Consider the following 17321-nt stretch of genomic DNA (forward strand, 5'->3'; position numbering starts at 1 on the left):
GGACAGGGGACACAGACTTGCACAGCACGGCTCCTGTCCTCTCGGGTCCAGGGAGGAAGGAAAGGAACTGCCACCTCTAGGTGCCCACCGGCCAGAGCTGTGCTTTGTGCCTTTCATAACATGGCATGCTCACTACTGGCTGGAGAGAGAATATGGAGCGTTCAAAACAAAACAAACCCCAGCTCCAGGTGATAGTAATGAATAGGCTGATGAGCTGAGGGAGGCTGGACCCTGGCGGAGGAGGGGAGAGGGGCGGGTACGGCGTCCAGGGGAGAAGAATGGCCTGGGGCAAAGCTGCGGCAGAAGTCCTGGGTACCTCTAAACCACGGTGGGTATGTTCCCATTCCCAGTGGTGAGGGAACGGAAAACTCCTCCAAGTGAACTCCTGTGCTGGGCCTTAAAGACAGGAAGGGGGTCTCTAGGGGCAGACGGGGCAAAGCAGTGAGGCAGACACAGCCAGAGGGGAGCTCCCTTCCTACCAGGAGGATTTTTCTCACCTTTGTTCTCCACGATGCTGCTTTTACCTCCTTTGCTCCAGCAGATGGTGTGAAAAATGTTTAAAGTGAAAAGTATGACAGCAGTCAGAGCGGCAGAGCAGGGAGTTAGTTTTTCAAAGCTGAGCAGAAAAAGTTGTCAGTGGAGCCAGAAAGTACATGAGGGCCTTGGCATCTTTGGAGGGCAAGCCGGTGGTGGTCGTCGTTGGACCAAGTGCAAGCACCCCTGTGGCTCCAGACGGGCCTGAGTGGACGGGTAGGACCAACGGAGGTCTGCAGCCCGCTCTGCCAAGGCCGCATGCGCTCGCAGGCCAAGGCGAAACTCTGGGCCCAGCTAATCACAGATGGCAAGAAAGAATAACTTCACGCTGATCCAGGGGACTGAATTTCGATACAAAATTTGCAGCTAGGGTAGGCGAGCTTAACTGTGACATCATTAATTCCCAAATCAGCCTAGTAGTAATCCTTTTCTTATAATTAAGTAAAGTATGTGAGATATCTTCATGGATCAGAGGTATCTGTACTGTAAGCTTTTTCCCTCCCAGTTTGATTGAATGTCGTGGGCACGTACATCCTCGCCATACGCACACTGGACAAAATGTTGATCTTGAGACAGTCTCTTCTGCCCCTTATGAGCCAGATGAGGGTGATATATAGTATTGGTCAGCGCTAGGGACCTGCACTTTACAGTTGGTGGGCTCGTGGAGTCCCCCACAGTCACTGCAGGTCCTGCCAGCCGGCACCCTCTCCCTTCCCAGCGGTGCCAGGGACAGCCACTCCCGCGGCCACTGAGGTCCCCGTCCTTGCTGCCTCCCTCGCACTCACTCGTGACAACCTTGTTAGGAGAGGACACAGGGACGCAGAGGCAGAGCGCCTTCCCGCCTGGGCTCTCTCAGTTATGACAAGTCATTTCTAAATAGCTTTTGTTTGTTCCTTCCTAGACTGTGCTGAAAAGTGGTGTCACGATTACTTCCTCAACTGCTCTGCACTCAGGATGGCAGATGTAATCCGAGCCGAACTCTTAGAAATCATCAAGCGAATCGAGCTTCCTTACACAGAACCTGCTTTTGGCTCAAAGGAAAACACTCTGAACATAAGGAAAGCTCTTCTGTCTGGTTATTTTATGCAGGTAAGAATGGATAAGGCCACCTGTAGTGTGCTCTTTACAAAATTTCACATACTGAGGACATCCTGTCAGAAACCTCCCACTTAGGATGATTACTGTATTGATGTTAACTTTGAAATAAAACTAAAAACCCTTATATGTTACTAAAGATTTAGTACTTAAATATACTTCCCCGCAGGGGAACGGAGGACTCAGCTAGAATGTTCTGTCAGGAAGACCTTTCCCATCGCGGAAGAACTGTTACAGCACTCTTTGGCTGAACACATAGTCCCTCGTCTCACCTGTTTGCTCCCATGTACCTGGTGACGTAATGCCCAACAAGAAGTAAAGGCGACAGCCCATTTGTTTCTTTCCCGGCGTGGAGGTTGACTAACGTAGCGCCTCTAAACTAAAGCAAGTTACAGAATTAGTATGCACCACCTAAACTCTAAAGCACCCTTAATGGAGAAAAAGGACATTTTAGCATGGATTTCCTCATCTGTATGGAAGAAGTAAGGTTACCTGCATCACAGGGTTATCCTGAGGATTAAAGGAGCTAAAACGTCAAGTGTAAAGCACTGGACACTTGCGAGCGTGGTCCATCATGCGACAGGGAATGTGCTAGCTTTATTTCTTGACCAAAACTTTCACCTTTGTAGCTGCACTATTTTGGCATGCTGCCCTGAAATTGATAAAACTAGTTAACATCCTTATTATCATCACTGGCTCCAAGTTTTGAGCAAAACATGTTTATGTCTTATTTTCTATATCTGAAACTAGAAAACATGGGCGGCAAATCTGTAGTTTTAACTATTCTGTGTGAAGTATTTTGGAATTTTTAAAACAAAATATTTTGTGTATCGATCTCCATATTAATACAAAATCCTTTTTTCTGTAAAACGCTGCCTTTTAGATTGCTCGGGACGTCGATGGGTCAGGTAATTACTTAATGCTGACGCACAAGCAAGTTGCACAGCTGCATCCCCTTTCTTGTTACTCTGTCACCAAGAAGATGCCAGAGTGGGTTCTCTTCCATAAGTTCAGCATATCTGACAACAACTACATCAGGATCGCCTCAGAAATCTCTCCTGAACTGTAAGTTTAACGGAGGAAAAGGGGCTTCTTTGAATTCATACATGAAGAGCAAATGACAAATTTGGTTTCTCTTACATTTTCAATATAAGTTTATACTGCTACCAATCTAAATTATGTTGAGAGTACCTACTAAAGGCAGGTCTCTGTAGATGACTAAGAAATACTCACGCCTCTGAGATTACAGCATAAAGAGAGAACACGGTATAGAAATGTACAGCAAAGCACGATGCACCTTAAGAGGAACAGGGCCAGCAGGTGCAGACCTTGAGCGTAGCAACCTCTCAAAACAGACAGGCCACTGAGACTGGAGCAAGTGGGGAAGAGAAGGGGTGGAGGCCAGGTTGAAGACAGGCAGGTAGCAGAGGTGTAGGGTATGGGCCACATAAAGAGTTTGGAGTTGATCCTAAGTGCGGTACAAAGCAATTGGAGACTCCGTTTTAAGCAAGGGTAACCTCTTCTCCATATATCTTAAAGATCCCTCTGGCTGCTAAGTGAATGGGCTATAGGGACAGCAGTGAGAATGGAGACTAGCCTCAGAGGCTGCTGCAGATGCCGGACCCACTGTGAAGGTACCACTACCACTTGGGCAGTGTGATGTTCTAGGCAGGAACCAGGAGTAACTACAGGTGTGTCCAGCTTCAGCAAATGGACATGGTATGGTATTAGTATGAGATGCAGATACTCCCTCTTATGCACCCAGAGTTCTCCCAAGCATCTGATCTGACCTGTCGCAAAACTGTGATGGGCCTTGGGGGAAGTACCCGTTCCCCCCGGTGATGAGAGTGGGGGTGTCACTTCCGCTGTGTGGCATGACCCTAGAGGACCCAACTTATCCTAGAAATGCAACTGGATTGTTCCCAAGTAAACCACAGAAAGTATTCATTCTACAAAGGCAGACCAAGCCACTGAGAAGTTCACGCTAATCAAAACTCTACAAGCAGATTCTCCAGGCCTGGGAAGCGTCCACTCATGTTTGGTACCTCTCACCAAAAATAATAATAATAATTTTTTGTTTTAAACAGATTTATGCAATTGGCACCACAATACTATTTCAGTAATCTGCCTCCTAGTGAAAGTAAGGATATTCTACAGCAAGTGATGGATCACCTATCACCCATTTCAACAATGAAAAAGGAACAGAAAATGTGTGAGAAGTGCCCTGAAACTACTGAACAAAGATGCACTATACAGTGACTCTCAAGAACCTTCTACACAAAACCTGATGTGCAATAAATATCCCAAAGGCAGCCCAACAGCTGGTCCACTGGAGTGACGTGCAGACATGACGTGAAGATGGATGTCATACCCTGCAAAGGATAGTCTTGAAAAGAATAAAACTTTTTGCATATTATTTAACAACTAAAAATAGAAGTTTTTATTGAATTACTACTCCATGTTTTTCTTCTTATTGGAAAAGTTTTTAATCAACCATTCTTAATCTGACCAAAATCTTAAAAAGCAAAGATATTTTGTAAATGTGTCACAGACACGGGTGACAGAACCCTACTTTTTGTAGAGGACCTTAATCTGAATAAAGTCATGAGTTTTTCAGTAAATCTCCACTAAGTCTTCTGGTAATTTTTACAAAAACAAGCCCACCACTGTCCATGGGAAATGGGTTAGACAGATAGATGTTCCTTCAGTTTATCCATGATTTCATTCATTTTGTCGCTTGGAATTAACATCACAGTTCGCAGGGGCTTCATTGGTACATCATCAAAGGACCATCGGCCTCCCAGACACGTGTCGCTCTCCTCCTGCACTGAGTAGTTGAACTTCAGGATTGCCTTCTAAACCAAAGAACCATAAATTTAAAGTTCAGACAAGCTAAAGGCAAAACTCACTTAATTGATAACAAAAAATACTATGTTTGGCATATGTAATAAGACTGACAGCTAAAGGAAGCAAAACACAGAATCAAGGAAGCTCAAATGGGACAGTCAGGCAGACGTTATAAAACACTCACCAAATAGATTTCTAACTTACATGAGGAGTATGGATAGAAGTGTTCCATTTCTAAGAGGGGAACAAGCAGCTAAGTAATACTAACACTACTACTGTTTACAATTCTGAAGTCGCTCATATTCATGATCTCGTTTGATTCTCAAAATAATCACATGATACACAAGTGAAATTAAGACTCATAAAATTTGACAGTTAATGAGAAGAATCATCTTTAAATGCTGGTCTTACCCACTGTCCCAGCTGCTTCCTCAGCATAAAGCTGTTGTGTGAAGACAGGCAGGTCCGCGTAACCAGCCCATCTTAAAACACCGTTACACACGTCCCTGACATGGTCTGCCTGCAGTGCTGAGGCACACATTTTTAAAAATTTAATTTTCACTTATTTACTTCCTGAAAAACAAGGGCAGAGCTGAATGTATAGTGCTTTAGTCTTTAGTGGACACCTTAAAATAAGTGATATCATCCAATCCAGGAAAATATGTCCTCCTCAGAGATGTATTTAACATTTTTGAGAGGAAGGCAGCATAAGAAAGTAACATGCTCTGGTATCTGGTTGTCCGTCACAGCACAGGCTTTTACAGGGAGAAAGTGCTAGAAATCCCACCAATGGGGTGGCCTCCAGGACTAAGGGCACAGGGCGGCACATGAGCCAGCACCGGGAGAGCAGGGTCCACCCCGTCCTCCACACCGACCAGATAGTGGCTCCAAGCTCCCTTGGACTCAACGTCCCCCATCTGTGCACACAGGCTGATGTTCGCCTCCCAGAGCGGTTTGAGAATAAAGATCTCACGGTAAGCATGTCGTCAGCACGGTAATCACCTCCTCCCCACTCTCACTGTGTACTAGCTCCTAGCTGCTGTAGATACAGAAGTTTAAAAACAGAAGGACTTTGACATAAAATGGGAGAGCAATAAATCCTGATTATCATCAAGAAAATCCTTATTTACATCTAAACAAAGAGATGGAACACGACGGGCTTACCTCATAGAAAAATTCTTCTTCTGCATTCGCAAACATTAACTCCTCTCTCTTTTGGCTGCTCAGTGTCTTTTTGGAATTGCTTTTTCCTGCTTCCACGAACGTCTTGCTAATCAGAAGGTAGAAGGAACACTTTCCACATGGCTTGTTAGTTTTGTGCGCCTCTGCTAGTTCTTTCCTGCGAGGCACACACACACAAGGCTTGGCTGATGGGTGAGGCGAGACCCATCAACAAGCCAGAGCACAGAGAAAACTGGTGAGGCCTCTCCTCTGGGCTCTGCTGGGACGCAGGCTTAATGGACAGACGTTAGATCTGGATGCTTCTAAAGCAGTGGGTTTCCTTTATGTAGCCAGGTGCACATTCAATTGACTGTGGCAGCACCTTTTATAATAAATGGTACGATGACTCTCAGATTATGCTCTGAGCTGTGGATACACAGCAACTAACAGGAATCTCAAGTTCACACGTCACTGCTCTGTTAAAAATACCTAAGAATCTGGATTTTCTAAAACAACAAACATTTAACTGAAGCACACAAAGGCACATGGCCATGACCAATGCCATTACAGCATGTGACCACTACAATCTCCAATCACCACGTCTGGGACTCATTTCTGACCTCCTGCAGGAATGGCCAGACAGATGCCCCAAACTACCACAGTCAATGAGATAGCAATGAAGCCTTTAATTCTTTTCTTCCTTTCTTTAAATCATACAATAACCCTGTGCATCTAACTAAACAAAAATGTAAAGAAACTCAGAACAACCCTCTGCAGCTTTCTTCAATAGAGGATCAGGAGAAAGCAGATCACGCTCTCCTGAAACCAAACAGACATGAGCTCCAGCTGATCAGAAAAAAGACAACGCAAAACAAAACACGCTTAGGCCCCAGAAGTACAATGTGAGTATCAGCTGAGGGTATGAGAGTAAAACTAAAAAGCGATGCGTCTCTGAAGGAAAAATGGGAAACCGAAAGGCCTTCAGACTGTAGTTACATTCGCGCCAACTATTTCCAGGGAGATCACAAAGAAGTGCCGTGACCTCTGAGAAATAATATTCCGTAAAGCCTGGAGGCCTGCCTGTAATTTTATCCTCCTCTATTTCAAAGCACAGGCGATGCCAATTCTTAGCCCTTCTTACATTTAAAATATTCTTGTAAATTTAAAACTCCTGAATTAAAAAACAAAATAACAAACCCTGAGAAGCCAGAGATGCAGTATCAGGACCATGGTTGCATTAGTCATAAAATATCCCAGTGGAATTTAGGAGTTGTACTGTTTGTTATTGTTGTAATTATTCAACATTTTATTTGTGTTACAGAAATCTATCTGTGAAGAGGGTTAAAAGCTTTAGTCAAATGGAGGTAAAAAGTCTATATGAAACTCAACAATTTTTATACCATTTAAATCTCTAAGATTATTAAGCCTACTCTCACAATATTCCTAAGTAATTAAAACTCTTTTAAAAGGCCAATTATTAATAATGCATGCATCTCACAGGCACTCTCACCACTCATGCTTAAACCAAGGGCAGAACTCTTTCTATACCAAAACATGCCATTTGAAGCACATTTCTCACTGTGGGGAGAGCACATTTCCCACATTGGGGAAAGAACTACCGTTCAGAGGCATCTTCCAAAGTGTCTTACTGAAGCTGCTGGTGCATGGGCAGCGCTATCTGTGCAGGAATGTTAATGAATCTTTCACTCAGCAGAAAGCCCACAGGCCTGGTGGCGTCATTGAAAAGCTTGTCCAGCTGTTCAACCATACTCTTTTCACAGTTCTTCTCGCAGAGGCGTAAAATAAACTCTTTAATTTGTTCAGCAAACGGGGTACCCTAGAAAGCAAAGAGAAGGCTCACTTTTTGTTACAGGCCATCACTTACAGGAGAAAACTCCAAAGTGAGAGCTATCACTTTTTATCTTACAGGTAAGGGCAGTTTTCTGCCAACACCTTTAAAACCTTGTATGTCGTCAGTGTTGATTGCATAAGTATTTCTCTAAAGTAACTACACCTGGTTATTTACCATCCCATAATCAAGGGTCAGAGAAGGTTACACTAACACTCAGACATGCTGGGATGGAAATTCTAATCCATCTCATAAAGACAAATGGAAGTAACTGGAAAAGTTCAATTAAAAATTACGATAAAGTATAGCCTGCATCTTATTCTAAGGAGGGGAAGCTGCTGGTTGTTTATTAGAACTCATCAATGAGTCAATAAAAAGTAACGAATGAAAATACAGATAAATGTCAGTAAGTGTCCTCAACTTCAGAAATCAAAACAGCTGCAGAGACAGCAAAACACCTCCTGTGTCAACACCAACATCGGGACACCCATTCCTGAAAAGCCAGGTGACAATTCTCTATACCACAGGCAGTAAATGACTTTAACTGGGTACAGAGTATTCAAAGGAAAACAAAAACACCTTCATACTGAGAAAAGGATTACAATAAGATTTCACAAGAGCACACATATTTATAGTTAATATCATGGTCTGATATAAAAGATACTTTTATCATGCATTAAATAAAATTAACTCCTGAGGGTTTGGCCTAAGGAATAACTATTCTGATGCCAGTCAGGGAAACCCACCTTCCTTTCAGTTAAATTTAAAAGGCTTATGAAGCCAAAAATCCCATCTTCATCCACATCGTCATCGCTGTCTTCTGAAACATCCGTTTGCTATTTTAAAAAGAAAAAAAAATTAACTTTATATTTGGTTGGAAAGAAGTGCAACACCAAGTCTTGGAATCCAGGCCTCGTTTATCTTTCCACTTTTCAAACGATAACTTTGTTTTACTGTCATCACCTCAGAAAAGCACCGTGGGCTAAAATTGTGTGGTCTTGTTCACATCACTTTACCTCCCTTGATTCTGTCCTCTTCTTACATTCTGGATGATCTTCTGCTCTAAATTTCTTTTTACTAGACTCTTAAGACATTTTCCTCAATGTCTTATAAATCCAGAACAGATAAGACCTCATGAAGGAAACCATTTTAGTCTGTTTTCTAAGCGGTCTGGCTGGAGCCAGCCCAGCCTTGTTTCTCTGTGTGTCCACCACACTGTCTCACCTAAAACGCATGCTTCCTGACCACCGGCCGGTCCCCACCACTGGGGAAGGGGAGCAATGCCTCCGTGTGCACGGGTAGGAGAGAAGAAAATGAGGGCAAGAGAGGAAATGAGGAATCGAGAAAACAGAACTAAGAGTGAGATGCTTGACTCCACCTTGAACTTCCTGGCTCAGCTGTACTCGACTCAACACATAGTCCACATTTTCTTTTACCTGTTGGTTGTTTGCTCGTCCCAGCTGTAAACTCCTCTGGCAGCATCCCCGGCCCCCAGCACAGAGCCAGGCCAGACTAAGTCCTTGGGGAACAAGCGCTGAATGAATGAAATAAAATGAGGCTGCTGCTCTTCCACCGAAGGACAGCAGGGACCCAGGACGGCCCGTCTGTCCCTGAACTTGTTCTGTGCGAAGCGCACCAGCACCACGGGCTCAGCCAGGTGCGGTCGGCAGCGCCAGAGCGCCCCCCGGTGGCCGGGGCCTCAGGGCAGGAACAGAGAGCGGAGCGGAGCCTGCCCGTGGGGCGGAAATCGAAGCAGACAGAGCTGCGCGAGGGGCCTGGGCTCCCCGGAGGCCGGCGAGGGAGAACGCGGCTCCCGGATCCAAGCTGACGGTGCCACGGAGGGGGCCTCAGGCGAAGGGGCAACCAGGCTTCACAGCAGAACACTTCCACTGAAGCTGGCGGTGCGGGAACACGAAGGGGGGGCGGCTGCGGCGAGGCCCCGAAGGCCTGGGTCACCGCCAGAGCGGCTGCCAGACGCGGGAGAGAGGCCTCGAGCTCAGCAACGCATCAGGGCGCCGAGGCACCTCAGGAAAGACTGACGCAGTCCCGGCGAGAGGACCAAGGGCACGTCGGCTCTTGGAGGAGAGGGGAGAGGAGCGCAGAAGAACGTACTGCGTGGACCCGCCCTGATCCTCCGAGAGCAGCACGGCAGCCTCCGTGCACGTCAGAGGACCCCCAGCCACCGTGGCAAAACTTGCGTGGTGCTGACGGACGGAAAGCCGGGGCAGGAAGAAGGCCCCCCAGTGTGAAGCCCTGAGACTCCCAAACCCCCCGTCGATGAAAAGCAACGAGCACCCCGGAACCCACTCGGCCTTCCTCCCCCTGGACAGGCTGCCAGGCGCGCCCCGCCGGCCGCCGCTGCTCCGTGGCGCGGGCCCCGCCCCCGTCTCCCCCACCACCACCCGCCGCCCCGCCCCGGCCTGGCCCGAGGCCTGCCCCTCCCAGCCCACTCCTTCCCTCTCCCGGGCCTCTTCACTCAACACAATTCTTCCTGGCAGCCGAGTTCTGAGCAACCCGCTGCACGACACCCGGGCCCTGAGACTCCAGCCTCGCGCCAGCCACGCACACGCAGTCCCCAGCCCACCTCCCCTTCCCTCGGAATCGCCTTCTCTAGAAGAGTCCAAATCCCCCCAGTTCCAAAGCCTCCAGAGAAGGCTCTGGCAGTCCCTGTCCTAGGAACAAGAAGCCTGGGTCCCTGGGACACCGCAGGTGTCTCTGTGGAAGCCAAGGAAGCCATAATTGTAATTTAGACTTATTTGTGTAATTATCCGATGAAAGGCTGAATCCCCCGACTAGAGAATAAGCTTTTTCAAAAATAAAAGCAACTGCTTCTCATCGGTATGCATCAGGTCTCGGGACACTAATCAGCTAGAGCTCACGTGTGTCTGGTCACAGAGCAGGCAGCTGCTTCTCCCCACCGCGCTACCGAGGTGTCACCCTCTCATCTTCCTGACGTTGTGTGCTACAGGTTCTGAATGTTGGCAGCAGGTCTGAAAAGCGTCTGTTGTATTTAGTAATGAAGATGTTGGTGATCCCATCAGTTTCAGGACATCGGGAGAGTGTTGGGGGTAAAAGCCAGATTAAGGTGTTTAGGAGAGGAGGTGGAAATCAAATGCAAAATATCTTTCAAGAATTTTGGCTTTGAAAACCAAGTGAGATGGCTGAAGGTGAGGTCGTTTGAGTGGATGGAACCTTAGACCGAGGTGGAGTTATTTTGCTTTTTTACAATAAGCTAGACGATAGGTGCTGGGAATAGAAAAAAAGACTTCAACGGGGACAGTTACGCATACAGAGTACAAGCCGTGCACCAGATGCTGTTCTAAGCATCTTCTCTCGTTCACCACCCCCCCACACCTACGAAGCAGGCACCATCCTCATCCTCATCATCAGAGATGCCCGTGGAGAAAGATGAAGGTCACCGTGCAGACTGCATTTTCCACAGAAGGCTGAAGCTATTTTTTCTGTCCCACATTCTCTTCTGACAAAGTGACCTAGACACTCCTCCCACTGAGGGGGGCGATCCACGTGCCCTCCCCTTGGATCTGCACAGGCCATCACGTCTGCTGATCAAATGAATGGTGGAAATCACCCGGTAACATAAGATGCTCTGCACTTCTGCCTGGCTCTCTTGGGTAGGGAGGCCCACACTACAGAGACTGAGGCCCATGGTTCCAGCTGGGCTCCCAACAGAGACACAGGAGTGAACCATCTTGCAAGGAAATCCGCCAGCCCCGCGCTGAGCCTCTGCAGCTAATGTTCCCGGAGCGAATACGAGCTGTCCTCACTGAGCTCTGTCCAAAGTGCAGAGTCATGGGCCAGAGTACTGTTGCTGTCCCGACTCGAAGCTGCAGGGCAGTCTGTCAGGCAGCAGAAGAAACGTAGAGCCAGCGGAGAGTACACGCAGAGGCGGGATTCGTCCCAGGCCTGCACCCTCCTCCTCCAAGTGCCACCCCCTGCTTTGCATGACACCACTCAAGGCTTTCCCCCTTTTCCCTCTCCTGTCACTCCTGAGTCTCCCTGGCAGGTTCTGCCATTTAGCTCATCCCCCCCAACTAACGCTGTTATGACCAGACTCTGTCCCTGCCCTCCCTGGACAACTTCAACTACTCCCACAACTTCAGTGACCATTTATGTGCTGAAAACGCCCCAGTCTCCAGCTGCTGCGCAACATCTCACTTGCATGTATCACAGGCAAATCAAACGCAAAATGTACAAATCCAAGCTCGTGTTCCCCTCTTAACCTGATCCTCTTCCATGCTTGCTACCTTGGTTCTCCAGCCAGACACTAGGGTATCATCCTCAACTCCTTTTGCACTCACTCTCAGACCCAACCATTCATTAAGCCCCGTCGTATTTCACCTCCCCAATATCTTCTGAATCAGCCCACTTCTCTCCCTATCCGCTGCCACAACCTAGATCACTGCATTTAATAACCCTGAATTGCTGAGATGGCCTTCTAACCAGTAATACTTTCCAATTTGAGTTTCTGGCCTACTTGCTATAAAACAGGAGGAACTTAGGATAAAGAACTAATTTAATCAGAATAAACACAACTGTCCTGCTTACCTTAATCACACTCCCGATATGGTTCTGTTGAATTAAGAGATCTGTTAGTTCTGCAGTGTTCACAGGAGCTTTTAGGAAAAGCTAAGAGGAGAAAAAAAATATATTTTAAATTAAAACCAAAGTATGGGACTTCCCTGGTGGCAGAGTGGTTACGAATCCACCTGCCAGTGCAGGGGACATGGGTTCGAGCCCTGGTCCGGGAAGATCCCACATGCCACGGAGCAGCTAAGCCTGTGCGCCACAACTACTGAGCCTGTGAGCCACAACTACTGAGCCCGTGTGCAACAACTACTGAGCTCGAGATCCACAACTACTGAAGCCTGCACACCTAGAGCCCGCTCTCCTCAACGAGAAGCCACCGCAATGAGAAGCCCGCGCACTGCAATGAAGAGTAGCCCCCACTCGCCGCAACTAAAGAAAGCCTGCACGCAGCAACGAAGACCCAACATAGCCAAAAGTAAATAAATAAATAAAAATAAATCTATTAAAAAAAAACCTAAAAAAAAAAAACCAAAGTATGATTTCTAATAAAACTTCTAATTTCCATATTCAAATAAAAATAATGAAATTTCAATGATTTGACCAGGAAGATGACCCAGAAAAGCAATCCCAAGAGGAAAGAAAAGCCGGAGCAAATCAAAGCAGTCAAGGAACAGAAATTTGAGACGAGGCAGAGCCGGTGGTAATACAGGGGGTCTTGGGGAGAGGAGCGGACAGGGAGGAGAAGAGAGGGGAGGAGGGTGGACTGGACACCGGAGGCTCTGAAGGGTGGCGAACCAAAGCCATCTTATGTGGGGTAAAGGAATACGGAGAAGCAGCAAGCCTGCTGCTTGTGGCACCAGATGGTGGAATCAGTGACAGGGCCATTATGTGAGAATTCCTTTAACCCCACAAAGCTTAGAAATGAATTAGAGAAAAACAGAATAGCTCAAGTAATTAAAATATGAAAGGGAGAGTACTTTAGAACACAGAATACTTAAATATTTTAATCAAAGGAAGGGGTCTGGGAGCAGAGGCACAAATAGGGGAGTTAGCCCTGGAAAAGAAAACAATTCTTCCTTCCAGGCAAAGTGGAGAGGGTAGGAATGGGAATTCTAAAACAGAAAAAATGAAATCTGACAGAACTTATATCGAATGGCCTGGAATTTCTTAGAAGAGCAAATCCGTGTGTAATGAATAAAAGACAATACCTGCTGCAGTAATTTCTTAATTCCGTCGTAATCGTTATCTGAGATAGAATAAGCTTCGAATTCAATATTCACTTCCTGTAAATGACACACAAAATAGGTCAGCATACACAACTCACTAAGATAATTCAGGCATTATGTTCCCTCCCCACCTCATTCTTTTTGGCTCTATCTCCATCTATGGAACATGCCAGAAAAAGGACAAGAAGAAGAAAATGTTACCGAAAGAACTATAACTGCCTAGGCTTCAAAATAAGCAAACATTGCCAAGACTGCCATCTGCACAGATGACAAAGCACCTTCACACCATCTCCTCATTTGAAAGAAAAGCCTGAGAAGAACAACGCATTCAGAGTGACCTAGTTTTGATGTTGAGAAAGTCTGTTCTGGATAAAGCGAATGAGAAATTATTATTTACCTGACTGCAGTAAGAGTGAGCAAAGAACAAAATCACTTCAAAAGTCCTTGGCATTGCCTAGAGCTTGATTCAGCCCATGGATTTGAGGCCACGCTTCATTCACTGGGCAAGAATTTACTGAGTAACCCTTCTGTACCAAGCACAGTGCCAGGCACTCAAGATGAAAAGGTGAGCAAAGTAGACATGAACGATCATGCCCTGCTGGAGCTTATGGTTTAGGTGGGAATACCGACATTAAGGAAATAGTCATGGAAATAAATATAGGCTTACAACTATGCATGCTACAAAACACAGGTGAATGGTGCTATAACAGCTTAAGAAATAGGAGGTTGGAAATTCAGGCAAGGCTTCCCTTAGAAAAGAGACACTTGAGCTGGGAACCTAGGACCAGTAAAGAGAATTCCTGGCACAGCACAGACGAAGGCCCTGAGGCAGGAGGAAATATGGTGAGTACAAGTAACTGAAAGGTGTGTGTAGGGAGGCTCCCTGATCTATCTCTGTAAAACAACAATAACAGACTCTAAGACGCAATGCCACTGAAATATTCCATAAATAAATGTAAGGATTACTTCACTCCAAAAAAAAAAAACTTAAAGGCTTTTAAGTGCTAAATAAGATCAGTCCTTGAGGATCCTAAATCATGTATTATTAGTATTACTATTATTGCTGGAGGGTAAATTCTCACAAGCAGAATTACTGAATCAGAGGATTTATACACATTTTAAAGTTCTGATGTTGTCAAATGGCCCTCCAAAAAGGGTGCATCAATTTATAGTCCCACCAGCAGTATATGTAAGTGCCTATTTTCTTACACTATCATCAGTGATGGTTACTACACAAATTTCCAACCACTGGCAAACTGATAGATTATCCATGTTAACGCAAGAAGCGCTGAGTTCTATAACCCGAAGTTAGCAAAAGCCAGTTAAAGATCTAAATAAAAAACAGTGAGACCGCATTTAAGGCAAGGGGCCAAAGTAAAGAGCTGCTTTGTAAGGGAAAGCTCTGTTCCACGGAAAATATATTATATACCACACCACAATCACAGCACTAATCCTGCACCCATGCTTGCCCTGCTCATGTTTATCTCTGACTTTATTCCCCCATCACCCTCTTCCTTATTCTGATCCCACCATATTAGCTGTCTCTCTGTCCAATAACCATGAGGACTTTGGATTTTCATACAAATGAAATGGGAAGCCATTGGAGCGGTCAGAGCAGGGAAGTGAGAACAGATCTACATTTTTTCTTTTTGGCCGCGCAGTGCGGCACGCAGGATCTTAGTTCCCAGACCAGGGATCAAACCCATGCCCCCTGCAATGGAAGCGCGAGGAATCTTAACCACTGCACAGCCAGGGAAGTCCGTAGACCTACATTTTTAAAAGATCTTTCTGCTGTGGGTGGAGGAGAGATTGTAGGGGAACAAGAACGGGAAAAGGCATGCCAGTTAAAAGTTACTACAAAAGTCCAGGCAAGAGATGGTGGAAGGGTGGACTTTGCCCGTTGCAGAATCACTGATGAGAAACGTCTGGATACTGAAGGTAAAGGCAACAGAATTTACTGATGCGGGATGAGGAAAAGGAAGGAATTACAGTTAACTTTCGGGTTTTGGATTTGAGCAGCTGGTGAATTTGGCAACCATTTATGTAAGCAGATACGTTAGAGGGTCCCTGAGAAAAAGAACCAGGAATGGCTTTCTTGACATAAGAGAGTCCTAGCTCCTCCTCAAATGATATCCGTAATACCTGAGTTCTGCAGGAACTAAGGCCCCCACCCAGGTGGAGGACCGAACAATGATGCTGACCCTCCAGACTTCAGTCAGCTAAAGCTTGGACTCCGTTGACCTTTGCCCCAATTTTATGCTGAATTCGCCTCTGCTCAAGCCCCCTCATGAATATGCACGTACCCTTAGCTTAAAACAGCAGCGCTGCTGTTTGGGGGAGACACTGCTTGGGGAAAGACCCCCGGTGTTCTCCTTACTTTTGCTGCAAGTAAGAAATCCTTCCTCCTTCTAATCTTCAGCTTGGTTGTGCTTACGAGGTGAACCCAGTTTTCAGGTAACATTTAGAGAAATGGCAAAGATTAGGATCAGGGGCATAAATTACCAACTCTGCCCGGCGGGTGTTAAGTTCAGGGCTACCTATTAGCCATTCCGGGGTCTTCAGGACCTTTCCATCCTAATTATTCATTCAACAAGTGTTAACTACCTCTAATGCCAGGCTCTACGGTAGGAGCCAGTTCTAGCAGAACATATCACCAGGACTTGGTCTGAGGGGCAGAAAAGACAGCTTAGTTGAGATCTGACCAAGGAAGGGAAAACACTGCAGGAAAAACGCAGCGCGCAGAGAGGAGAAGGAGGCTGGCCTTCGAGAAACGGGAAGGCGGCCGCCATGAGGGAGGCGGGCACCGCTAACCCGGCGGGGAGCTGCGTGGGGAGGGCAGAGGATGAACTCGGGGCCCCCGGCGGCCCAGAAGGATTTGGGGCTTTAGCCTGAGAACTAAAAAAGGCCACCGAGGACGGTGCCGTTGCGGCGGTGGGAGGGCCCACGCACCCGGCCGGGACAGGACTTATAAAAATAACTTTCTGTGGCTGCAATATGTAAAAGACCGAAGTGGAACCTGAGTGAGAACCTTTTCTCACCTCCAGTTTCTGCTTAAGGACCCTCAGGTACGGGGAAGTCGCTACTCCAAGCAGCTCACACACTCACATGGCTTTGGTTGTTGGAAACTTTTTTCTCAGACATAAGCCAAACCGGGGTCGCGCGTGTTTCTCACCTCATTGACGACCTCGTCGTCTTCATCCTCCTCTTCGTCACTGTCTTCGTTGTCTTCGTCCTCATCCTCGAGTTCATCATCCTCGTCCTCATCGCGCGGAACCGAAAACCCGCCGTCCAAGGCACGCCGCTTGGGCCTGGACGCCATGCTGCCGGCCCCACTGCGCCTGCGCAACTTCCATGAGCCCGCCCTTCCGGGCCCACCCATTACAAGCGGAGGGGGTAGAAGGTCACGAAGAACCTCGGAGCGGGGTCGGCGTCAACCCCACTGCCCCTGGTGGATTCCACGGCCTTGATACCTAAGAGTCAAGTCAATCTGGGGTCCTATCTTGGCCTTTTCTTCCTCCTTCCATCCATTCTCAGCCTTTCCAAGGTTCTCTCTCCCCTTCGCGCAGTGGTTCGACCCATCTCCGCCAGGTATCAGGGGGGTTCCTGGGTGTCGGTGCGCATGCGTGAGCTCCAGCTGAGCGAGGCCGGGGCTCCACGACCCCTGGTGCAAGTGCTGGTGCTTGGGGCCCGGGGAGGGCCGTCGCCATGGCAGCGCCGGCCACGCGGTGAGGGTGCCGCCCTCCCGGCTGGTAGCTCCCGCAGCCTCACTGCCTGCTGGTGGGAACCGTGCGATTCCGCCCCCGACTGGGCGCCTGCCGAGTGCCTCACCAGCCAGACGAGGTAGGTGTCGCCCGCGCGCGGTACCGACGACTACGCGGCGTTCCGCAGGGGCCAGCCTGCTGCCCTGCCGGTGTATGACGAGTCGGGAGCGGAACCCGGAGGCCAGTGCTGGCCTGGGTGCTGGGCCGTAGGCCGCGGGCAGTGGTCGGCCCTGAATGGAAGGTCGCCGGATCTGTGCAGATGCCCTCACGCCTGGTTAAGGCCCGACCCTGCGGGCGTGC

General features: G+C 47.5%; 3 protein-coding genes across 8 annotated transcripts in view; 2 read left to right on the top strand and 1 right to left on the bottom strand.

The window, feature by feature from the left end:
• The window catches only part of DHX32 (DEAH-box helicase 32 (putative)), a gene marked incomplete at its 3' end in the record, with an annotated part of 52338 nt that extends 48450 nt beyond the window's left edge, over positions 1-3888 (top strand). For both annotated transcript variants that reach the window (XM_079899878.1, XM_079899877.1), the window contains 3 exons: positions 1436-1623; positions 2513-2694; positions 3717-3888. In XM_079899878.1, coding sequence (XP_079756004.1) covers positions 1436-1623; positions 2513-2694; positions 3717-3888 — 542 coding nt within the window. The remainder of the gene's footprint in view (positions 1-1435; positions 1624-2512; positions 2695-3716) is intronic.
• Positions 3889-4313: 425 nt separating this feature from the next.
• On the bottom strand, positions 4314-16615 carry BCCIP (BRCA2 and CDKN1A interacting protein; the record flags this gene model as incomplete). Its single annotated transcript, XM_079899879.1, has 7 exons — positions 16433-16615; positions 13243-13317; positions 12053-12133; positions 8233-8322; positions 7287-7474; positions 5641-5815; positions 4314-4484 (listed from the first exon to the last, which is right to left on the bottom strand). Exons 1-7 carry the CDS (start codon positions 16577-16579, stop codon positions 4314-4316), a joined length of 927 nt encoding a protein of 308 aa, XP_079756005.1. The 5' UTR covers positions 16580-16615.
• An 88-nt stretch (positions 16616-16703) lies between these two features.
• UROS (uroporphyrinogen III synthase) overlaps positions 16704-17321 on the top strand; it is a 34381-nt gene continuing 33763 nt past the window's right edge. For all 5 annotated transcript variants that reach the window (XR_013824236.1, XM_079899881.1, XM_079899880.1 and 2 more), the window contains exon 1: positions 16704-17100. The gene's annotated coding sequence lies outside the window, so the exon portion shown is untranslated. The remainder of the gene's footprint in view (positions 17101-17321) is intronic.

Source organism: Stenella coeruleoalba (genome assembly GCF_951394435.1).
Source record: "Stenella coeruleoalba genome assembly, chromosome: 16".
In the NCBI taxonomy this organism is placed as follows: Eukaryota; Metazoa; Chordata; class Mammalia; order Artiodactyla; family Delphinidae; genus Stenella; species Stenella coeruleoalba.